The sequence below is a fragment of the Sminthopsis crassicaudata genome, chromosome 2 (assembly GCF_048593235.1).
Source record: "Sminthopsis crassicaudata isolate SCR6 chromosome 2, ASM4859323v1, whole genome shotgun sequence".
Lineage (NCBI taxonomy): Eukaryota > Metazoa > Chordata > Mammalia > Dasyuromorphia > Dasyuridae > Sminthopsis > Sminthopsis crassicaudata.
Genome location: NC_133618.1, coordinates 225,847,776 through 225,869,243, shown reverse-complemented (window position 1 = coordinate 225,869,243; position 21,468 = coordinate 225,847,776). Strand labels below are relative to the sequence as shown.

Genomic DNA, 21,468 nt, shown 5'->3' with positions numbered 1-21,468 from the left:
CATATCCTTTGACCATTTTATCAACTGGGAAATGACTTACATTCTTATAAATTTGAGTCAGTTCTCTATATATTTTAGAAATAAGATCTTTATCAGAAACACTGTGTGTAAAAATTGTTTCCCAGCTTTCTGCTTCTCAGAAGGGTGTATTTGTTAAGGAAATTCTTTTGAAAGAACAAAAAGTCAAGATAATCTCATTCATTGGAAATAATGAAAAAAAAGTGAAAAGGAAAAGCCTATAAATATCAGATCTAAAAATATATTACAAAACTGGCAATCATCAGAACTACTTAATAATGGTTGATCAATGGAACATATGAAGTATTTAAATAGTACTCAATCCTATCTATTGGATTAAGAACACACTATTCAACAAAAACTGCTGCGATAATTGGGGAACATATTGGCAAATACAGATTTAGACCAAGAATTCTTAACAGGGTATTCAGACTGTGGACAGATTTTAGGAGGAGTTATGACCTTGAATGTGAAGAAAATTACATCTAATTTTCACTAACCTCTCAATTTTAGAATTTCTTTTACACCCCCCCCCCCCCCCCCCCGGGTCACACAACTAGGAAATGTTAAGTGTCTGAGACCAGATTTGAACTTGGGTCCTCCTGAATGCAGAGCTGGTGCTCTATCCACTGAGCCATCTAGCTGCCCCAATTTTAGAATTTCTTTCAAGTTATGGAGCAGTAAGGTAATAAGTCCTTACATAGTGCCTATGTGCCAGGCTTTTTACAGATCTCTCATTTGATCCTTACAACAACTCTATAAAGTTTAAGTACTGTTATCCTATTTTATAGCTGAAAAACTTGAGATTAATATCTATCTATGCAGATATATAAATATATATGTATATATTGGTATAATGTCTTGCCTAGTCATACAGCTACTAAATATTTGAAGACAGATTTGAATTCCATTTTTCCTGACTCCTTGCCCAATCCTCTGTGCACTATGGCATCCCATAGCTGCTTCTTTGTTTTAAAACTTTATTCTGAGAAGGGGTTACAAAGCTCTTTATCTAAAGAGGTCCATGATCCACAAAAAACTAAGCCTAAGTATTTTACCTCATATCTAGAGAAATTTGAAATGAATACATGTCTTCAATATAGAAGATCAATAGAGAAGCAAGGAAGAAAATATTATGGTCAGGGGAAGAGTTCATTACCAAATGGCATAAAGTGGATCCCAGAAGATAAAACAATCAATTTTGATTATATAAAACTTTGGGTTGCCCAAACAAAACCAGTGAAGGGGGAAAAAATCTCAATATCAAGTTTCTCTGTTATATTTAAAGAATGTATATCTAAGATATATATCTATATATTCTAACTTAATAATAATTAAATATATGTTAAGTTAAAGCATCTAGTTTTGAGATTCTTTCTTACAGTCACCAGATAAAATTGATGAAAACAGGTATACTATCTCCCTTCCACTCCAGACAATTGGGACCAAGTGACCTGCCCAGGGTCATACAGCAAGTAAGTGTTGAGTGTCTGAGGTTATCCACTGTGCCATCTAGCTGCCTCAAAAAGATACCCTGTTGATGAAGCTTTTGAACTGAGTTTTGGAGACAGTTTGGAACTATGCCCAAAGAGCTATTATGTACACTCTGATCCATTGATACTAGTACTAGGTTTATACCCCCCAAAAAGAACTGTACAAAAATATTTATAGTAGCTCTTTTTATGGTGATCAAGAACTGGAAATTAAGAGTTCTCTCATGAATTGGGGAATGATTAAACAAATTATGATCTATGAATGTAATGTGTTATGATTTAAAAAATAACCAACAAAATAATTTCTGAGAATCCTAGTAAGATTTCTATGAAATAATGCAGAGTGAGATAAGCAGAACTTACATTTCTACAATAATAACATTCTACAATAATAAAGTAAGACAGACAACTTTGAAGGACTTAAAGTACACTATTTAACTCCTGACAGAGAAGTGATGTATATACAAGGTAGAAAACAAGACATACATTATTGGACATGGCCAATGGAGGAATTTGTTAGAATATTTGTTTTCTTCCAATTTGGTGGTGGAGAGAAGAGATTTGGGAGGAAGAAAAGAGTTAGGGACAGAGTTACTGAAAAATAAGAAGTAAAAAAGTGCCATTAATGCATTTTGAAATAAAATGAACAGGAGAAAAACTAAAAACAGCCAGAATTTTCAAAGTTATATGTTGCATTTTTTATAAATTTAAAATGCAAAGCACGTTAAATATAGTATTTGAAATTTAATGTACAAAGTCTTCTTTTTCTGTTCTAGTTTATAATGAAATACCCATTTTACTTGGTATATGTTAAGGATAATTTTTTCAAAAGGAAGATTAGTTTACAATGGTATGAATGAAGATTGAAGATATATTAGAAGCAGAAAAATCCATCAGGAGTGAATTACAGTAATCTTAAGTGACACAATGAAGGCAGGACCAGGATAGTTTTAATGGTAATATAGAAACAATGTCAGAAATAGAATAGACAGAATTAGCAATTGAGGAACTGAAGGGAATGGGAAGAGTCAAAGATGACTGCACTTAAGAGCTTAAAAGAGCAAATTGCAGATTTGGAAAGGAAGATTAGTTTTGGGCAAGTAAGATTGATTGCTGATGGGGCCTACTGGTGTAGTTTTCAAGAAAGCTTTGAGGAGGGTTTGGGAGCTGAACAACAGATGTGGATATCATCTGCATAGAGATGATACCTAAAGCTGAGGGAAAATATGATATCAGCAAAGAACAGTGTAAAGTTGAAAAGAGGGTTAGGGACAGGAACATATTGGTCTTCTCAGGACCATCACTGTCTCATGTGGCTTGTCTTCATAACTACAACAAGTTTCTTTCTCCTGCTATCTGGAAATTGCTTCCATTTTTCAAAGTTTAGGGCAATATTCTTGTAGAAAGCCATGCTTTAATTTAAATCTCATACAAGTGGACAAGAATATTTTCCCAGTATGGCAAAAATATCTCTGTTGTGTATCTTTTCTTTACCAGTTTAGAAATGAAGCTTACCAGAGGTGATCTGAGGGAAGACTAAAAATTGGTTAAAGTTTGTCCCCTAGCTTGGTGCCTTTCCTTAGCTTCCCTTTTAGCCATCCCCCCCCCCTCCTCTCAGTGATATAGCCCATCTCATTCCTTCACATTCTCAGTCTCCTGTCTGCTGCTTTGTATCACTGCTCCTCCCCTCATCTCATCAAACAAGAAAATATTTTGTAGCAATTTTACAATTATTGATGGATTTCTTGTTGAATTTGCCCCAAGTTCTTTCCAATCTCTGTATATGTATATGTATACTATGAATTTCAGGCATCAGACAACAGGTAGGAAAGGTATTTTGGAAGGCAGGAGCAGAGAAACTCAGAAATCGTCTATTCCCTTCTCCTAATGTAAGTGACACAAAGAAGGCAGGAACCAGGGTGGTTACAATAGTAATATAGAAAGTAGGAATGGCTGCCAGAAATAAAATAGACAAGATGTGTCAATGGAGGAGTTGAAAAGAATGGAAAAAAATCAAAGATGGCTCTGTAATCAAGAGCTTGAATAACTGAAAAAGCAATTGAGTACTACTATCATTAGGGCAAGGAATAGATTTGGAGAACAAAAGAAAGAGGAACAGATGTTTTATTCAATGAAGAAAGTAAGGTCCAAACTGATAAAATATCACTGGTTACAGAGTAAGGATTTAAACTCAGCTCCTTCAGTTACCAGTTCAGTATATTTTCTATTATATTTTCTGTTGTTTCTGAAACCATATTAGAGCCACATGTATAAGCTTGATTTAATCCTTTTAGAGTGAGTGCTTGGCAATAAGGAGAAGTCAAGTGAGGATCTGCTGTGCCTCCAGATGACTCCCTGATTCTCTAGGAAGAAAAAAAAAACAGGAAATGCCTGCAGGTGCCCAAGCAGTATCTAATAGTCTGTGTTCTGCCTTCACCAGATCCTTCTCATAATTAGCCCTCAAATTCTTGTTTAAACCCTCCTTTCTCCATGAAGAGGTTCTCCAGTACCTAAAAGTAAGTTAGCACTTAATTATATATCCTGCTTGACCAATGTAAAAGGTTCATTAGCCTCCAAATGGTTTGTGAGTTCCTTGAAGATAAAAACAATGTTTTTAGTTCTCTAAATCTTTTCAGTATGTGCCACAGTTAATATATTCTGGAGAGCCAACGGGGGGAGAAATGAGACTCCATGGAAATACCTTTGTAGTAGCTTAAGAAAAAATGGGCAGGTAAGGGAGGATTTGGGTCTCTTACCTTCATCCAGCACTTCTCTACAAGGTTACCAGCTCCACTGGCACCTCCAGAATCACGCACTTTAAGATAGCAATCAACAGCACGGTTGTATTCACCCGCCTGCTCCCACTGCCGTGCCTGCTCCACCAGTCCCTCCATACCCCTGCAGAAGGGAAAAAAGAGTCCACCACTAAAAGAAAGTGCATACATGAAAGATAATGTAGGGCTGGGGAACTGAACCTCTAAGACTCCTAACTGCCAGAGCTTCCTGCACATATCTGTGCTTTTCCCCATCCTGGCCTTCTATTTTCCAGTTTCCTTGGCGGTGTGTACCTGGCACCCTTCTTGGTGGCTTCCCGCTCATACTCTTCCTGCAGTGCCTCCAGCTGCCCAGGCACGTAATCCTTACAGATTCGAAGAGCATCACTCCAAAGCCCAGCCTCCTGTTAATAAGGGTTTCAAGAAATTTTAGAGGACAGGAAACACTCTAGGCTCCTTCCTAGCAGCCCACCTGGTTTGTTGTCCCAAATCTCTCGGTCTCTCTCTCCTGTGTGCCAGACTTTCTTTGAACTGAATATCTAGGCCCTTCTACTCTCTACCCCCTTATTTGGCTTTTACTGAAGCTCTGTACCTTATAATAATTGAGGGCCAGTCCAGGTCTCTGGGCCCGAAGCAGGAGTCCTTCAGCTTTTTGAAAATCTTTCTCCTCTAAGGCTCCCCGAGCCTGTCCCACTAGCACCTCAGAGACACTGTCAGGGTCATGAGCCTCAGCTACTCGTTGAGCTGCCTCCCAGTCCTGGTTGTGGACAAACCTGTCATAAAAATCAGTATTGAATATTTAAAAGGAGAAAAAAGTACAGAATAGAATTATTTGAAAAGCCAGGATATGTAGAAAAGACTACATCCTACATGAAGAGCATAGAGTTTACTAATATTAGACATGAATGAAAAGATCTTGGGAATGGTTTCTGTGTGGGAAATATGAGGAAGTCCCATGGGAGTTACTTACATGAGGACAGCCTCTTTGGGCTTTCCTGCTCGGATAAACTCTGCTTCAGCCTCTTCAAACTTACCCTGTTCAGGGAAAGGAAGGGAGAGGCCACATTAGTCAACAGCTTCTAGGGGCCATGAGCTTCTACTGACATTAACTTAAGGATGTAGAAAGAAGATTCTGGAACCAGGCCATCATACCTCATCTTCCAGGTACATGGCATATCTTAGGTGAATCTCAGGGGTTTTATGCTTGAGGGCAAGTCGAGCAAGTTCAAAAGCAAAATCAAAGGAGCTGGAATAAAGATGAAAATAAAGTTTTTCTACTTCAGTCCTTATATTTGCAAAAGAAAAACAAAAACTGAGAAATAATGGTGATAAATTAAAAAGATTTAGAAAATGATAAATGGAAAAAGCCCAAGAGAAACGGAAAGGGTGTTCTTTGTCATTTTTTGACCCTCCAGAAAGTCCTTTCAAAGAGGAGGCAGAGGGACACAGACATTACTACTGGGCTTAAAGGACTGAAAAGGAGAGGAAGCACAAAAAAAGTGGGTAAGATAATATGTATGAGAACACCAGGCCAATCAGGAGAGATTCTTTCCCCCCCCCCCCAAATGTGCTTGATTCTCACAGCATTAGTTTTTATAATCAATGGGATTGCCCCATGTTTTCAATGGGATGACTTCAATAAATTAATGCTGTCTCTCACCCTATTATCTCCTGAGGCCTTATCAATATTATTATGAAACATCACCTGCCTTAAATCAAGTGACCTAAAAATGAATCAAATAGTCTGGCATTTTCATAGCTTCAGTTTATATTAGCATTAGTCTCAATTTCTGAAGAAAATCTCACTTTGGATCTAGTGAAATAGATTTTAGCTCACAAGATTTAGTATAGATCTGATCTTGAAAGTTGATTTTCATTATTAAATGGTTGCCTTCATTTATTCCTCTACTACAAAAGGATATGCACCTCATTTGTGCCAGAATTATTAAGGCTACTCCATATCAACATCAAATTGAGTTCTATAACAGACACAGAGAAGTACCTAGAGAGATACACATAATTGTATCTACACTAAAACTTTTTCCCTTTCCTTAGAGACAAAGTTCCTTTAGGGAAAAGAAGGGAAAGAAAGCAGGAGTGATTTTACTGAGCTGCAAAATCCAGGGTCCTGTGGTTTGAAAACATTATCCAATTTCCTTGGCCAATCCTGAAGTGCTCCTTCTACTTGAAACTTTTTGGCTACCATTACATAAATGGAGTCTCCTTTCTTTCTCAATTACCTGTCCATAAGGGTCTTCCCTGTCCTCTCATCATTGTCTTTCACTTCAGTCCAATCTTGACTGGTTTAAAAATATGGCTCTGCAAGTACATATCTTTCACAATGTTTGGGGAAAGATCACTAAAAGAAAGCCAAATTCTGAGTAACTGAAAAAAAACAAAAGTGATTCTGGAAAACAGAAAATGTATATCTTCCTCCCATCAGCAGAAGTGAGTAAGATACCACTTGGGCAGAATGTTGTGTTCAATGTCATAAAAGGTCCCTATCAGATATTTTTATGTAGCTGTTGTTCTTTGTTACAAGAGAGGATTCAGTTTCAGGGGAGTGGGGACAATGATGTATTTTCAGAAACTACTATAATATAAAAATATAATGTATTAAAAAAAAAAACCTTATTTTTAAGGCCCTATGGAATGGAATTTTCACTATCCCCAGGTCATCTTTAAGGCCAACAGTGGCTGAAAGAAATTGACTTAAATTTGATTTGAATCCCACAAAGTGAGAAGAGAAAATACTTTCTGCTCCTCTTCTTGAATTCACTTTTAAGATCTCTTCTGTCACTACTAACTTTCAAACTTTTTTTCAGATTCATGGATAGTTTTGTTTTACTAATTATTATTAACAATGATAATGATATATTTATTTATAGAGTACTTTAAAGTTTACAAAGTGTCTTATAAATATTATCTCATGATAATCTGAACCAGCTATACCCAGCAAAAGAACTCTGGGAGATGACTATGAACCACTGCATAGAATTCCCAATCCCTCTATTTTTGCCCACCTGAATTTTTTATTTTCTTCATCGGCTAATTGTATACTATTTCAAAGTCCAGTTCTTTTTATACAGCAAAACAACTGTTTGGACATGTATACATATATTGTATTTAACTTATACTTTAACATGTTTAACATGGATTGGTCAACCTGCCATCTGGGAAGGGGGGAAGGAGGGGAAAAATTGGAACAAAAGGTTTGGCGATTGTCAGTGCCGAAAAATTACCCATGCATAAATTGGTAAATAAAAACTATAATTAATTAAAAATAATCTCAAAATTGATCTTCACAATTACCATGGGAAGGAAGGTGCTATTATTATTCCAGTTTTACAGGTGGAGAAACTTTTATAGCTGGTGATATTCTAAGGAAATTGTGTCATAACCTGGAGGAAAGAATGGGAAGGAGATAACTCCCATGGTATGTGAGGCTACTTCCAATGAGAGATGGGAGAAAAGGTTTTAGGTTCTCACCAGTTGTCAGCAGCATGGTCAATGGCAGCTTCCAGGAGTCCTAGTTTGTTGAGTAGTCGAACAGCAGCCTCTCCCCCAAGACCTTTTGCCCATAGATAGGCCACGTGCTTGTGGGCATTAGCACCTCCATGCGCTTTTGCCACCTGAAAGAAAGACCTTTCTGATGATCTTCCAGCCCAAAGGTGTGGTTGCTCTATTAATATCAGATCCTTATCCTTCCCCACCCCATGTGCTGAAACCTAATCTCAGATTTACCTCTAATTTAAGATATAGATCCTTAGGCTAGGATCAGAAAAAAAACTAAGCTATTTTTGAAGCTGATAATAAGTGTATGCTGAGAAGGAGAAACAAATCTGCTTCTTACCCGGTAAGCTTCTTCCCAAAGCCCACTAGAACGATACATATTCACAGTTGCCTTCCACTCCTGTGCTTCCAAATAGTGATATTCAGCCTCCTGTAGGCGGCCCTCAGCTTCCAGCTCCTGGGGAACAATAAGCCAGTGAAGAGAGAAAGGAAGATAGATACAAGTTAAGGGAAAGATGGATTGGGATGGGGAAATGTCTCACCTTGCCCAGATGCAGATGGGTGTCACTCAACAGGTCTGGATGGTGCTTCCCTACAAGGCGGATCATGTCATCATATAATTTGTGCTTTTTGAACATAGTAATGGCAAGATCTGGCTCCTCCACTGTCACATATAGCCTAGGGGTAGTGAAAACATTTTTTACCCCAGATATTTTCCCTTAGAACCATCCCCAAGAGTTGAGCAACAGTAAATACAGCATTTTTACATAGCATTTTCTAGTTCACAAAATATTTTCTTTATCAACAATGAAGTAGATATTCCCACTTTATAGATAAAGAAGAGAAGCAAATAGAATAAACATATGAAGTAGAAAGTAAAATCAGTCTAAAGAAAGCTTGACAAACTAATTAAGTAAAGTCATTCCAAAGACCTTTCAAGAATGAAAATAGAAAGTGGACAGAAAGATCTTCAAAAAACATTACAACTGTTTTTTTAATCCAAGATAGTGGAATCCTACACTTGGACCCAACTTCAGTAAGGTGTTGACAGAGGAAGTGCAAATGGAATAAAAGATAGGAATAGTACCTGAACTGGATCAAATGTAAAAAAATTACAAACTTGAATGGCAAATTTACAAAGTAACTGAAGGAAGAGAAAATGTTAAAGCTGTGGGAAAAAATCTAGGTCCCTAATTGATACCAAAAAAAAAAAAAAAAGTGAAAAGACCAATGACTACCATGCCTGATCTTCCATCTAAGAACATTCCTGAAAAAGGGTATCAGGAGGGAACAAGCAAGATATTCAACAATGGAGCATATGTCTAACATTTCATAATTGCTTGAAAAAAAAGTATTAGCTCAAAAGAAACAAATACTTTTAAGGCTCTTTTACATACAAGGTATCTCCCATTCACCTATTAAGATGGTTTCCTGGAAGAGATAACCAAAAAATCGAGTTAAAGACCCTCTGATAAAAAATGTTAGGTGTGGTGAAAAGGAGATGTATGCTCTGTGACATTAGAGGATCCAGTGAACAGTCCAATTTGAGAAAGGAAAACCAATGGAAGATACTGGTCCTCTAGATACTCTTGGGCTGATATTGTGTTGATTGCATAAAGCCCTAGGATGATCCAGAACCTTCAGGAATATATTATGTAATAACCCAAAGGAGCTTGGTCTGTCCATTCACACAAGAAGACCAAATGGATGAAGCATAAAAAGGACAAAGAACTGGGCTCAGAGTTGAAAAGGAGGAGAAAAGCAAGGTGGGTTACCATGGAGATACTTTCAAAGCATTTTCCCATAACAACCCATCTTTTCAACACAAACATTTTACTAGTGTTTCTATATGTAAGCCAGACCTGGAATCCCACTAAAACCAGGTACCGCACAGAGGGTAATAGAAATGACAAGTATGTATAGGCTGTAACACATTTTAACTAGGGAAGAACTTTGCAGAATGGCCTAGAAATGTAGCCCAGAAAGAGATGAAGAAGTGATCATGTGGCAGGAGGACAGAAAAATTAACAGTCTGAGCAGCGTCAAGGTGAGAGGAAAGAGAGGAGGCCTCTAGCATGTTGAATATGAATAGAGCCCCGCCCCCCCCTCCACTCCCATCCCGGGACAAACTTTTGGGAGGAGATGGCTAAGTTACATAGTATGGTTAAATATAGACGGACTGTGGACTGGACTGTGAGCTACTCAAGGATATGAGTAGAGAAGGGACCAGAGGTGCACTGAGGTGAAGCTGACTTGCCCATTAATAGGACCATTAAATGTTGAAGTTAGGAATCAAACTTCAGGCTATAATTATCTATCTGCTGCCTCTCCTGGGACAAGACACTAGACTTCCCCTTTTCCTAGATGCCTCCTTCCTTTCTTTCTTGGGCATAGCATAACACATGGACAACTAGACTTTGAGTCAGGAGACCTGGGGTCAGATGCTGAATGACCTCAGGGGAAGGGAAGTTACTTAACTTCTTCTCTAATATGGGAACAATGGTATTTGCATTGCCTACCCCAAAGAAGCTGTGGGGGAAGTGTTTAGAAAATTTAGAGTTTATCATTTAGTATTATCATTATTTCCTATTCTTGTCTTTCTTTCTCCCCTTACCTCTCCGCCTCTCGGTACTTCCCCTGCTTTTCCATCTCCTGAGCTTGGGTAATGTACAGCACGGACACATCTTCTGGCCTCATGCATTTCATTGCCAACTGTCCAGAGACACAGAGCCATGATGGAGTCATGGAGTCAGAAACCCTTAGGCCAAAAGGAGCCATCTGGCTGATGTGCTCCCCTTTGCTACTTTGAGAACAAGGGAGACTAAAGGGTATATAAAAGAGATGAGAAGCCAGTCATGGTTTTTGTGAATCCCCAATTCACAGAAAAGGGACTACAGCTCTTCCCGAAAACCAGAAACTACAAAGACCAGAAACTCTTCAAGAATGAAGAAACAGAATAGGAATTTCCTTTATCTTCTGCAGGGTGATTCCAATATTCCTTGCATGACTGGGGAGTATGTGCTCATTCCCCACACCTTTGGAATTTGGGATTTCTGGAGGATTTTCAGCTCCTATGGGTTCTCTGTCTTTTTTCCTTCAAAGTAATAAGTACAGCAACCAAAATTGGTTCCTTTATTCAATCTTCTCTCCGCCAGAGACTAGAAATTAACTTGACCTGACATATAGAATACTCTCAAACTGCCAAGTGCCCAGAGTAACATGACCACAATGGCAATCCACCCCTATTCCCTACCTTGTGTGCTTGCTCCCAGCGCCCTGCCTGTGTATACATGTCAATGGCATCTTTTGTCCGATCCCCTTTGGTGTAGAGCTCCTCTGCAATCTAGAAAGGAAAAGGAGGAAAAACATAAATGGACAGGGTACAGATTTGGAAATAACTGATGGGAAGAGAAAACTGAGATTAGAGGATATGGGATAATAAACTTTGCTTAATGTGAGAAACGGATTGGGAGAGACTGATATTTTCTTGATAACTTTTAGTGGAGGTAGAAAGAAAACATGGGGTTACAATTTTATATCCACATGACAGAAGAACACTAAACAACATGAAGAGAAGTACAAGGGGAATCTACCTCATACTTGTATACTCACATATAAAGCAATATACTCACATATATAGGGGACAAGGGCAAAGATCTCTGTATTTCTTAAGAGATTGTACAGAATTTGACTTAAATAAAAAGAAAGCATGAAGAGAACCCTAGACTTGGGAGTCAGAAAACCTATACTTGAATCCTGATTTTGCCACTTATAAGACTTTGAACAATCTACTCTGAGTCTGCTTTTATCTATAAAATGGGGATAATACTATCTCACAGGATGATGTAAGAGCCGAGTGAGAGCACACAGAGCATGCTGTACATAGGTTTGGTATCATGATGATGGTGGTGGATGGTCCGTTCTTGACCAACTGTTCAATAAGGCTAGTAATAATGGTTCCTCTATCTACAAAGCTCTCAGATCATGATGTAGTAAGGCTTCTAGTTCTAAGAAGAGGTTTCTGAGTTATGGGTGGGATAAGGAGGGAGTACTATTGCACAGTGAGAAGTTCTAGATTGTGCTGCTGCCTTGTAAGGTCAGATGCCTGACTCCTCACCTCGTACTCCTGGAGGGATGCGTAATGTTGGGCCACACGAGGATAGTACTTGGATGACGTAGCCCGGTCTTGCAGATCTAAGATATAAATTGCCTTCTTCCACTGACGGGCACCAAGAGCAGCCTCAATAGCCTTGATGGAGCACCTGACATTTAGGAGAGAAGAGATATTAGATGAGGCAAAGAAAACATGTTCAGATAACTAAGGATCTTTACTATCTAAATTGTCACTAAGTGTGAAAAGGAGCTATCAATAAATTATTCTGTGACTTTTGAGACCAAAACATCTTTTCTTGGTTACCATTTTATTGTAGTCGAGTTTCCCTCATTAAAAATGTAAGTTCTTGGAGGAAAAGTCTTACTTTTATATTTGTATTACCAGAATATGGTATTTCTATTACCAGGTGTATATTAAATAGCTACTAAATGCTTTTTTATTTATTTATTCAGGTTGAGATCAGAACTGTATGTTGACATAGAAAGAAATACTCCAACCTTATTCTGGAATCTATTTTCTTTCAATGCTTTGATCCCCAATTTATGTGCTCCTGTAGAATTCTTACCTCCTACCTGCAAACCTACTCTTGGCTTCTTCTTCATACCTGGCTTCAATATAGTGATTGATGGCAGCATCAAGTTGCTTCTGTTGCACCAAATGGTCCCCCCATCCCTCTTCTAGCCGCACAACCTCAGCTGGGAATGCCATGCGGGCTAACTCCACCGCTGTCAGAGAAAAGAACCCAGCTAAGACTTTCAGGGTTCAAGGCATAGAATGTGAAAAGAAAATGAGGGATAGGAAAAAATAGTGAAAAGTGAAGAATGGGAGAGAATTATAGGTAGTGTCGACTCAAAATAAAAAATATGAAGGCCAGTGAAGGAAAGTAATATATATGTCTCAATAAAAAGTGTGTGTGTGTATGGGGGGGGGTTATACAGTCAAAGTCACTGTTACCTTTCATGAATGCATTGCCCTTACAGTAGCATTCAAGGGCCCGCTGTGGATTCCGGATCTTCTCAAATAGATCTCCTGCCTATTAACATATACAGTGTTAATAGAGGGTTCCAGTCCATGTATTGGGAGAGGCAGCATAGGAAATGAAGAATTCTCAAACTAGGACTTTAGTGATCCAAGATCTCATCCCATCTCTGGCATTGCCAATGTGTGTGATCTAATATAAGTCCCTCATCCTAAATTCCATTCTGTATGATATTTAATATCTGCTAAACCTCTCTCTCTTAAGAGTTATGAAGATATGAGATAATGCTGATGAAAGCAGCAGATGTAGCTATGGTGTAGTGAATGTTGTTGGGTCCAGAGTCAGGAAGACCTGAGTTCAATTTCCACCTCAGACACTACTAGTTGTTTAACCTTGACCTTTGCTTAAAAATGTCTCAGTTTTCTCAGCTGTATGCTAATTATTATCACTGTGATCATGACTACAACTATCAACTATTGCCAACATCTATCATTGTTAAAAGCATTACTTCTCCCATCACAAACATCAGGTTAGAGAGTAAAAGAATCAGGTCAAAGAGGGCTTGAGCTATTTATCAGAGAACTCCTCCTTGCAGGATTTGGGGGTCTTAGGATCCTAGTGTGATCCTAGTGTGGATTACAGGATAAGGTGTCGTCAAGGAAACAGGAAGTTTGTCTCACCCTTTCAAACAACTCTCCCTTGATAAGGGCCGAGGTGATGTGTTCCACTAGTTCAGTGTTGGCCAGAAGTTCCTCTCGAGCCAGAATCAACCGAGCGGCTTTGGCAGGGAGTCCGGCCTTCAAGTAGAGGCTGATGGCAGCCAGCCCATCTCCCTGGTTTTCCTGTAATTCACCTGCCCTTTCTTCCTGCTGTGTATCCATCAACCACTGATAATAACCCCGGCGCAGCTTCTCCAGGGCAGGGTGGCCCTAGGGGGAGAGGAGAGAGAGAATGAAAGGTAGCACATGTTTCTGCTCTCAGGATCCCTCATTCTCCAGCTATCTGCCAGTCTCATTAGGCTCAACCACACTCCTGCTTTCTGGGCTTGTCAACAAAAGAAGAAAGTTTCTGAAGTGAGATGAGAAGGAACATTTACTTCTGAGGAGTTGTGGGAGCAGTCCTTACCTTGGCCTCAGCCACAGCAATGCATTCATCCCAGCGGTGCAGTTCTTGGTACATGGCCATAGCTTCTTCAACAGCATTCTGAGTGATCAGAGGAAAAGAAAATGGAAATAGAAAGAAGGCATGAACATCACCAAACAAGTACCAGGCCTCTTCAGCTGGGTTGCCCGAGAGTCAGCATAAGCTCTTTGACTTTCTATCACACATGTTTACAAAGCTAGCTTTAACTATAAACATTCTCCCAAAACTCAATCTTTTCAAGTCTGTAGCAGTTGCTTTTACTTCTCTGCCACTGTTTATTCACTATTTATGAGTTTTCTTCCCATCTCTTGATTACTTATTCATATTCATGCAAACCTATTACCTGTTCCAGGAAGATCATTTCTGCCAATTTGTAGTTCTTCTCTAGCATGGCCAGACGTGCTCGGACCTGATAGAAGTCAGTTCCTTCCCCACCCTGACAAAGAATAAGGAGACACTAAGGCATGTGCAAAAGAGGAAGAATGGAAAAAGAAGAGTGTAACTGGATGGCAAGAAGAAGGGTTACAGGGCTTAAGGGATCTGAGAACTGCAAATTGTGAAAATTTGAGGCCAAGAGGATTGAGGAGCTATTCTCAAGTGAAGGGATGGTAAAAAGCAAAGACCAGAAAGCTACAAATCATATAGTTAAGAAATTGAGGAAATCACAATTTGAAACACTGAAAGCATCAGAAGGCTAATACTTACATATTCTCTGGACACCTGATCTGCAATTTCATTGGTCTCATGTAGAAATCGAGCTTTTGCTACATGGCCCAAAGCAGAGAAGCACCTGGAAGAGGGTATAATGTAGCAAGGTATAAATCTCAGTGCGATTGACAAGGGCTTTGTAACAAAGGAATGCAAAAAGGTAATAGCAGGAATTGTTCCTACCCCCATGAAATTTATAATCTTAAGTCTGTTGGTGTCCTAGAAGAGGACACAGTGAGAAAAGATTTTAAGGAAGGACACAAGAAGACAGGACTGGAGCATGATTGTACCTACTTTGGTCACCTGTCTTTCTAGCTCTCAAAATTTTCAGTATCTCAATTCAGCCCTAACTTACCTTTCTGCAATATGTAGCTGTCTTACTTCCAGTGCCAATTTGCTTAATGTTTTCCACATTGCCTCTGTTTCTGGGGTCATTTCCAGAGTCTCCAAGAATGCAGCTGCTCTAAAAGTGGCATGAGGTACACCCACAGAGTAAGAAAACACAGGATACTGGAATGAATACCTTGATGGTTTTTCCTTTCTCTGAGCTTTTCTTCCCAAATAGGGTTCTTCCTTCTACTCTGGTTATAACCCCTCCCTCCTTGTGTCCTTGTCCATCCTCTCACCGGGTGTAGTTGCCGTCATCAATGGCAGTTCCAAATTCAATAAGTCCTTCATCCAGTGTATAGGCAACGGTTGTTACACCTTCGGTCACCATCACTTCTGTCTTTCCACCACCCCGTTCCAGACTCACGACATCACCCTGTGGATCCCCAGCCAGGTTCTGGATTAGCATTTCTTATTTGGATTAATCTCCTAGAAAAGACTAGGCCCAGCCCTGTCCACCCCCATTTTCTTTCATTCTTGAGGGAATTATATGGCACCATGATTTTTCTGGATTCTATTTCAGGGCACAACATTTCAGCATGTATCATGTGCTCCAAAGTCCTTGGGCTAAAGTGGGACTCACTAGGCAAAACTTCACTGATGCCCAACAGTAGTAATTGTGCCAATCAGCTCAACTAGATTTTAAGGCCCTCCTGATCTACCCCAAAACTTTTTGGTAACTCCACAATTACCCTGAAGGTTTAAGTCAGGATTCCCTACTCAGTATTCTACTTGTAAGATAATTTAGAATTCTTTAAGATTTCTAATTAGGGAGGTGGCCAGTGCTGAGGGAAGAGGGAATCTGAACTAGAATGGACCAAACTCTAGGTTCTACCAAATAGGGAGGTACATCTAGATATAATTTACCTAGGTGGGGTTCTTCTAAACTACAAGGAGACTCTCTAAATTGACTTTAACCCAGACTAAGGAGCATGCTCTGGTGGCCTGCAGTGTGGCACAGACTATTTGTATTATATTTACAGAACCCTTCATGCTTCCCTAAGGCTCTCAATACCTTAGCTGAAAAATCATGAAAATTAGAACTGATGTGTACCAAAATCCAAGATGACAAATCCTTGGAACAATTGAATTAATACAATACTAGATTGGCCCTGTTAGGCCTTGTGGTTAAGGGCCTCAGGCCCCAGCGTACCCTAATAGAAGACATGGTGACCCTTTCAGGTGCCTCAATGTTGTACCACACACACAAGCTGTTTCGATTCTGAGCTACCAGCACGTCGCTTCCTGGCACCCACTGCACATAGGAGCAGAAATTCAGGATCATCGTTTTGGAGCTGCTTTCAATATCATACAAGTGCAACTGAGGAAAGGACAGATAGAGGAAAGAGAATCAGTAGGAGATGCAGTGAGGGTCTCTCCTAGTAGAACAGTAACTGGTAAATAACTTAGGATTTTGTGGTGAACGTGTGATTCTCAGAGGTAAGAGTGCATCAAGTCAGGTACCTATCACCACTCAAAGCCCTCAAGTTGCCTCCCTTTGAGTTTACTCTGGTCTGAAATATTCTGGTTCAGAAAACCTGGGGCCTGAAAGGCATGCACTGAGCATGCCTTTTAACAAAGCCCAGACCTCTTATGACCACCCACTCTATGAGAGTCTATGGTGATGACAGACCAGACTGACATTTCCAGATCAGCCCCAGAAAACCTGAGTTCTGGAGCACGGGACATATCAGAAAGTCTGATCTTTATGATTTGTTTTTCACTTAAATGAAAAATTGTCAAATTCTTTGTCTTCTGTAGAACTTCTGTAGAACTAGAATATGATGTTTTATACTGTACTGAAAGTCATCAGAATAACCTTTAAAATGTGAGTTCAGGAATTAATGAGGTAACAATAGAGAAATTATCTTAATAGTTATTTTCACTATCATATCAATGTTGGGACAGGGGCAGGCGGAGAGATTTAACAAAGGGAAAAAGTTTAGAAATGACAAAAAATCTAATAAAGGTGATATGCACTGATGATGGATCTCCTTTCTGCATCTTTCTCTTGCTGTTACAATATAATGCTACAGTGATGGCAATAGAGGGATGGATGCTGATCCCTCAGGCAACTTGGGCCAGCCCTTCCTAAGCTAGTTATTTATAGTGAGAGGAAGCAAAAAGTCATCATCATCACCAGCAGCAGCAGCAGCAGCAGCAATTCAATGGCTCCGCCTGTCCTTCTACAACCCCCTACCCATTTCTAGTACTGCTCTGTACCATACCCCCTATAAACTGTGCCTGTAGCTACTGCCAAAGTGACCAGTCCTGGAATCCAGTGTCTTACACGAAGTTTCCGATCCCTGAATAGCAACTTGTGTCCAGTCTCATTGAGCTCCAACCAATCCACACGGCTGTCATGGCTGATCGTGCCAATGTTGTAGCCACCGACCAAATCCACTGCAGAATGGAGAAGAGGGATCATGAAGGAATGAAGTATCACTGAGTAGCAAGACAGTCTGGAAAAGGCTTCAAAGGCTTCAAAGGCATAAAGTAGGCCTCAGGAAGTCTGCACTATCTGCCCTGCCACATAGTGATGTGACATTATTTTTAAAATGCTGACTCTTCTGGAATTTTGGGAGTTGAGTCCAAGTCTTTAGTGGATCCAAAGAGTTCAGGTTAGTCTAAATATTGTAATTCCTATCTGGGATTCCTTTTTTTTAAAATTTCTTTACTTTTTTTCTCAATAGTATTATACTAAGTACATGTAAAGATAGTTTTCAACATTCATTTTTTTAAGACTTAGTGTTCCAAATTATTTTCCTTCTCTCCTTTCCTTTCTCCTTCCCATGACAGCAAGCAATCTAATATATATGTACAGTCCTTTAAAATATATTTCCATGTTTGTGATGTTGTATAAGAAAAATAAGATCAGAAGTGAAAAAAATAAGAAAAAGCCAAAAACAAAAAGGTGAAAATATTATACTTTGATTCACATTCAGTGTCCATAGTTCTCTCTCTGTATGCAGATGGCATTTTCCACCCTAAGTCTAATGGAATTGTCTTGGATCACTCTTGCTGAGAAGCCTATCATATATTGATCATCACATTATCTTCTTGTTACTGTGTACAATGCTCTCTTGGTTCTGCTCACTTCACTCAGTATCAGTTCATTTCCATGAAGACTTCTGTCTTTCTAGGCTTTTCTGAAGTCAGCCTGCTTATCATTTCTTAGAGAACAATAATATTCCATTACATTCATATACAATAATTTATTCAGCCATTCCTCAACTGAAGGGTTTCCACTCAATTACCAATTCCTTGCCACTACAAAAAGAGCTGCCACAAACATTTTTTTGCAGATGTGGTCCTTTTACCTCTTTTATGATCTCTCTGGGATACAAACCCAGTAGAGACATCGCACAGCTTTAGAGCCCTTTGGCATATTTCCAAATTGCTTTCCAGAATGGCTGGATCATTTCCCAACTTCATCAACAATGCATTAGTGTACCAGTTTTCCCAAATCCCCTCCAACATTTATCTTTTCCTTGGCCAATTTGAGAGGTATGAGGTAGTACCTCAGTTGTTTGAATTTGCATTTCCATAATCAAGGTTTAAGGGAAGGGAAAAATCTTGTACACCTGGCCTCATTCAAAACTCTAAATCAAACAAAGTTAAACCAGGAAGTACTCAATAGAGTTCACCCAGCCTGAACACACCCCAGACAAGTTATAGTATGACCATGACTTCAAACGTGCTGAAAGAGCCAGATAAGTGGTGCAGTAGATAGAGCACTGGTCCTGGAGTCAAGAGGACCTGAGTTCAATGTATTAGCTGTGTGGGCAAGTCACTTAACCCTGATTATCTGTATATACTGTACTGTTCCCCCTTCCTCCCCAAAAAAAGGGAAGGGAAGGAAGAAAGGAAGGAAGGGAGGGAGGGAAGGAGGGAGGAAGAAAATGTAAGATGGAGGAAGAGAGTGAAAGAGGGAGAGAAAGAGGGAGGAATAAAGGAAAGAAAGAAAGAAAGAAAATGCTGAAAGACCTCATTGAGACAAATCTAATAGAAACCTCAGGAACCTAATCTCAACTTAATGTTTCCCTCATTGATATATAATTTATAAATGAAATGTTCAAGTTTATGTTAATATGAAAGATTAGCTTGATCAATAAGCTTAATTATATTGTTACTAAATGGATATTCAGGATTCAGGGAATAACATACATAGATGTAGGAAAGAAGGGGGAAAACAGGAGAAAAAGAAAAACTGAGTGGGACCACTTATGAGTTGTATAATCACTGGCAAAGCACTTGGTCTCTATAGCCTTTAGTCTCTTCCTTTCTAAGCTGAGCATAGTAAGACTTATATGGATCCCTCATGGGGTTGTTATGGAGAAAGCACTTTATAAATTTTATAGTAAAACATGAGATATTTTTGCTTTAGTGCAGCTAATATACTCATGTCTGATAATCTCATCCAGGGACAGAGATGTGCTGTCATACAATAAGAGAAACAGTAGAAATAATGGTCTAAACTAACTCTTGTCAAAAAAAAAAAAAAAAAAAAAAAAAAAAAAAAGAAAGAAAAAAAACTAGGGACCTATCTAGACCTAATGCATTCTCTTACATAACATTCCTTTATTTTTTACCATTTCCCTACATATCCATTTGTAAGGATTCCGTGGTCCTTTTTCCCCAAAATGAATTTAGTACTGGTTCCTTAGTCCTCATATATACAATCAGCTTTTGTCACTCTTACTGCATTCAAACCCCTCAGAGTTTCAGTATGTGAAATTAGAGATGTGGAAAAAATGATTTATAAAAAGCTCATCCAGCGCTAAAGATCATTCAAAATTAGATCTACCCCACAGTGAAATAGACTGTCTTAGGAGGTGGTGGGTTCCCCTTCATTTGAGATCCTCAGGCAAAAGCCAGAGGAGCATCTCTCAGGTATGTTGTGGAGGGAAATATAGGTTAGATTAGAGGTCCCTTCCGACTCCAAAACTCTGTGATTCTATGAAATCTTAGCTAAAGATAAATATATAAATATAAGATAACTATAAAGGGGGCAGCTAGGTGGCACAGTGGATAGAGCACCAGCCTTGAATTCAGGAGGACCTGAGTTCAAATCTAGTCTCAGATACTTAACACTTCCTAGCTATGTGACCCTGGGCAAGTCACTTAACCCCAGCCTCAAGGGGAAAAAAAAAGATAACTACAAAGATAATAATATGGAGCATGAGTGTTGTGATCAATCAGGGTTTGGAGGTGATCAGGAAGGCCATGGCATTTAGGTCTGACAAGTTAGCTAGCAAAGAGCTTTTGAGGGTTGTTGTCTCCCTCAATAGACTCCCAATCACATACTTCTCCTTATAGATCATTAGTTCCTGACTTTAGCCTAAAGACTAATAAATGACTGAGTGACAAAGGAACTAAAAATTAATGAAGAATCCTTCTTTTTATACCCAAATCTTCCTAACTTTGAGACTGCTTCTTTATCCATTATATCATGATGCCTGAGATACAAATGTGTGTAAGTAAACATTACATTAGAACAGACTATGATAATAAGAATAATTCATATTGATTTAAGTGTGTAGATTTTTAAGGTTTACAAGATAGATAATGCAAAATATTATCCCCATTTTACAGATAAGTATATTGGGGTCCTGAGCAGTTAAATACAATGTAGGTGCATATATGTTTATTTGAAATGTGGAATGCTCTTACCGATTGCAATGGTCTTAATGTCTATGAGATAAGCCAGCTTCTTGTTCTCTTCCATTCCACGCTGACGTCTCTCATTGATACGGACACTTTAAGAAACATGATAAGAGTACAACACTGTTTAGGTTTTTGGCATTCTTTTTTGCTATTATGATTTCAGTGGGGTAGGGAGCCAAGTGAGCATTCCTTTTACAATGAAGACTGATACCTTTTTAGCAACATACAATCAAATGTAGTTGCCTAGGACAATGAAAGGTTAAATAACTTGTGTTAGGATGTGTTAGAAGAACTTAAACTAAGGTTCTCTCACTCCAAAGTCAGTTCTTTAACCAAAACCCCAAATGCTTTCTATCTGTCTTTTAAAGGGGAGTATTTCTGGGTGTTGGTCTAATTTGAATGGATGGCAGTTCCAAGTCAGAGTGAAAATCATCCCTGACAAGGTGGGGATCTCTGGATCTTACCTGATGAGATGGGGATTCATGAACTCAGTGCGTACAGAACCCAGAATGTCATTATTCCCATATTCCACCAGAGTCAGTTCCCCAGCATTAAAGATCATGCAGACCTGGAGAAAAGTGACACTAACATATTAACCAAGATTTAATTTCAGAAAGAAAAAAGTTGTTGAGTGCAGCATTAGAACACCAATTCTCAAACTGAGAAGTTCAC

General features: G+C 39.0%; 1 protein-coding gene across 3 annotated transcripts in view; it reads right to left on the bottom strand.

Annotated features, from left to right (window-relative positions):
* IFT172 (intraflagellar transport 172) overlaps positions 1–21,468 on the bottom strand; it is a 44,093-nt gene that overhangs the window by 7,384 nt on the left and 15,241 nt on the right. For all 3 annotated transcript variants that reach the window (XM_074288311.1, XM_074288310.1, XM_074288312.1), the window contains exons 13-35: positions 21,261–21,364; positions 20,803–20,888; positions 17,420–17,532; positions 16,283–16,450; positions 15,369–15,505; positions 15,098–15,205; positions 14,740–14,824; positions 14,378–14,470; positions 14,017–14,094; positions 13,572–13,820; positions 12,867–12,945; positions 12,517–12,637; positions 11,916–12,060; positions 11,052–11,141; positions 10,413–10,510; positions 8,341–8,476; positions 8,139–8,255; positions 7,775–7,917; positions 5,438–5,531; positions 5,256–5,320; positions 4,878–5,058; positions 4,580–4,689; positions 4,268–4,409 (exon numbers count right to left, since the gene is read on the bottom strand). In XM_074288311.1, coding sequence (XP_074144412.1) covers positions 4,268–4,409; positions 4,580–4,689; positions 4,878–5,058; positions 5,256–5,320; positions 5,438–5,531; positions 7,775–7,917; positions 8,139–8,255; positions 8,341–8,476; positions 10,413–10,510; positions 11,052–11,141; positions 11,916–12,060; positions 12,517–12,637; positions 12,867–12,945; positions 13,572–13,820; positions 14,017–14,094; positions 14,378–14,470; positions 14,740–14,824; positions 15,098–15,205; positions 15,369–15,505; positions 16,283–16,450; positions 17,420–17,532; positions 20,803–20,888; positions 21,261–21,364 — 2,742 coding nt within the window. The remainder of the gene's footprint in view (positions 1–4,267; positions 4,410–4,579; positions 4,690–4,877; positions 5,059–5,255; positions 5,321–5,437; positions 5,532–7,774; positions 7,918–8,138; positions 8,256–8,340; positions 8,477–10,412; positions 10,511–11,051; positions 11,142–11,915; positions 12,061–12,516; positions 12,638–12,866; positions 12,946–13,571; positions 13,821–14,016; positions 14,095–14,377; positions 14,471–14,739; positions 14,825–15,097; positions 15,206–15,368; positions 15,506–16,282; positions 16,451–17,419; positions 17,533–20,802; positions 20,889–21,260; positions 21,365–21,468) is intronic.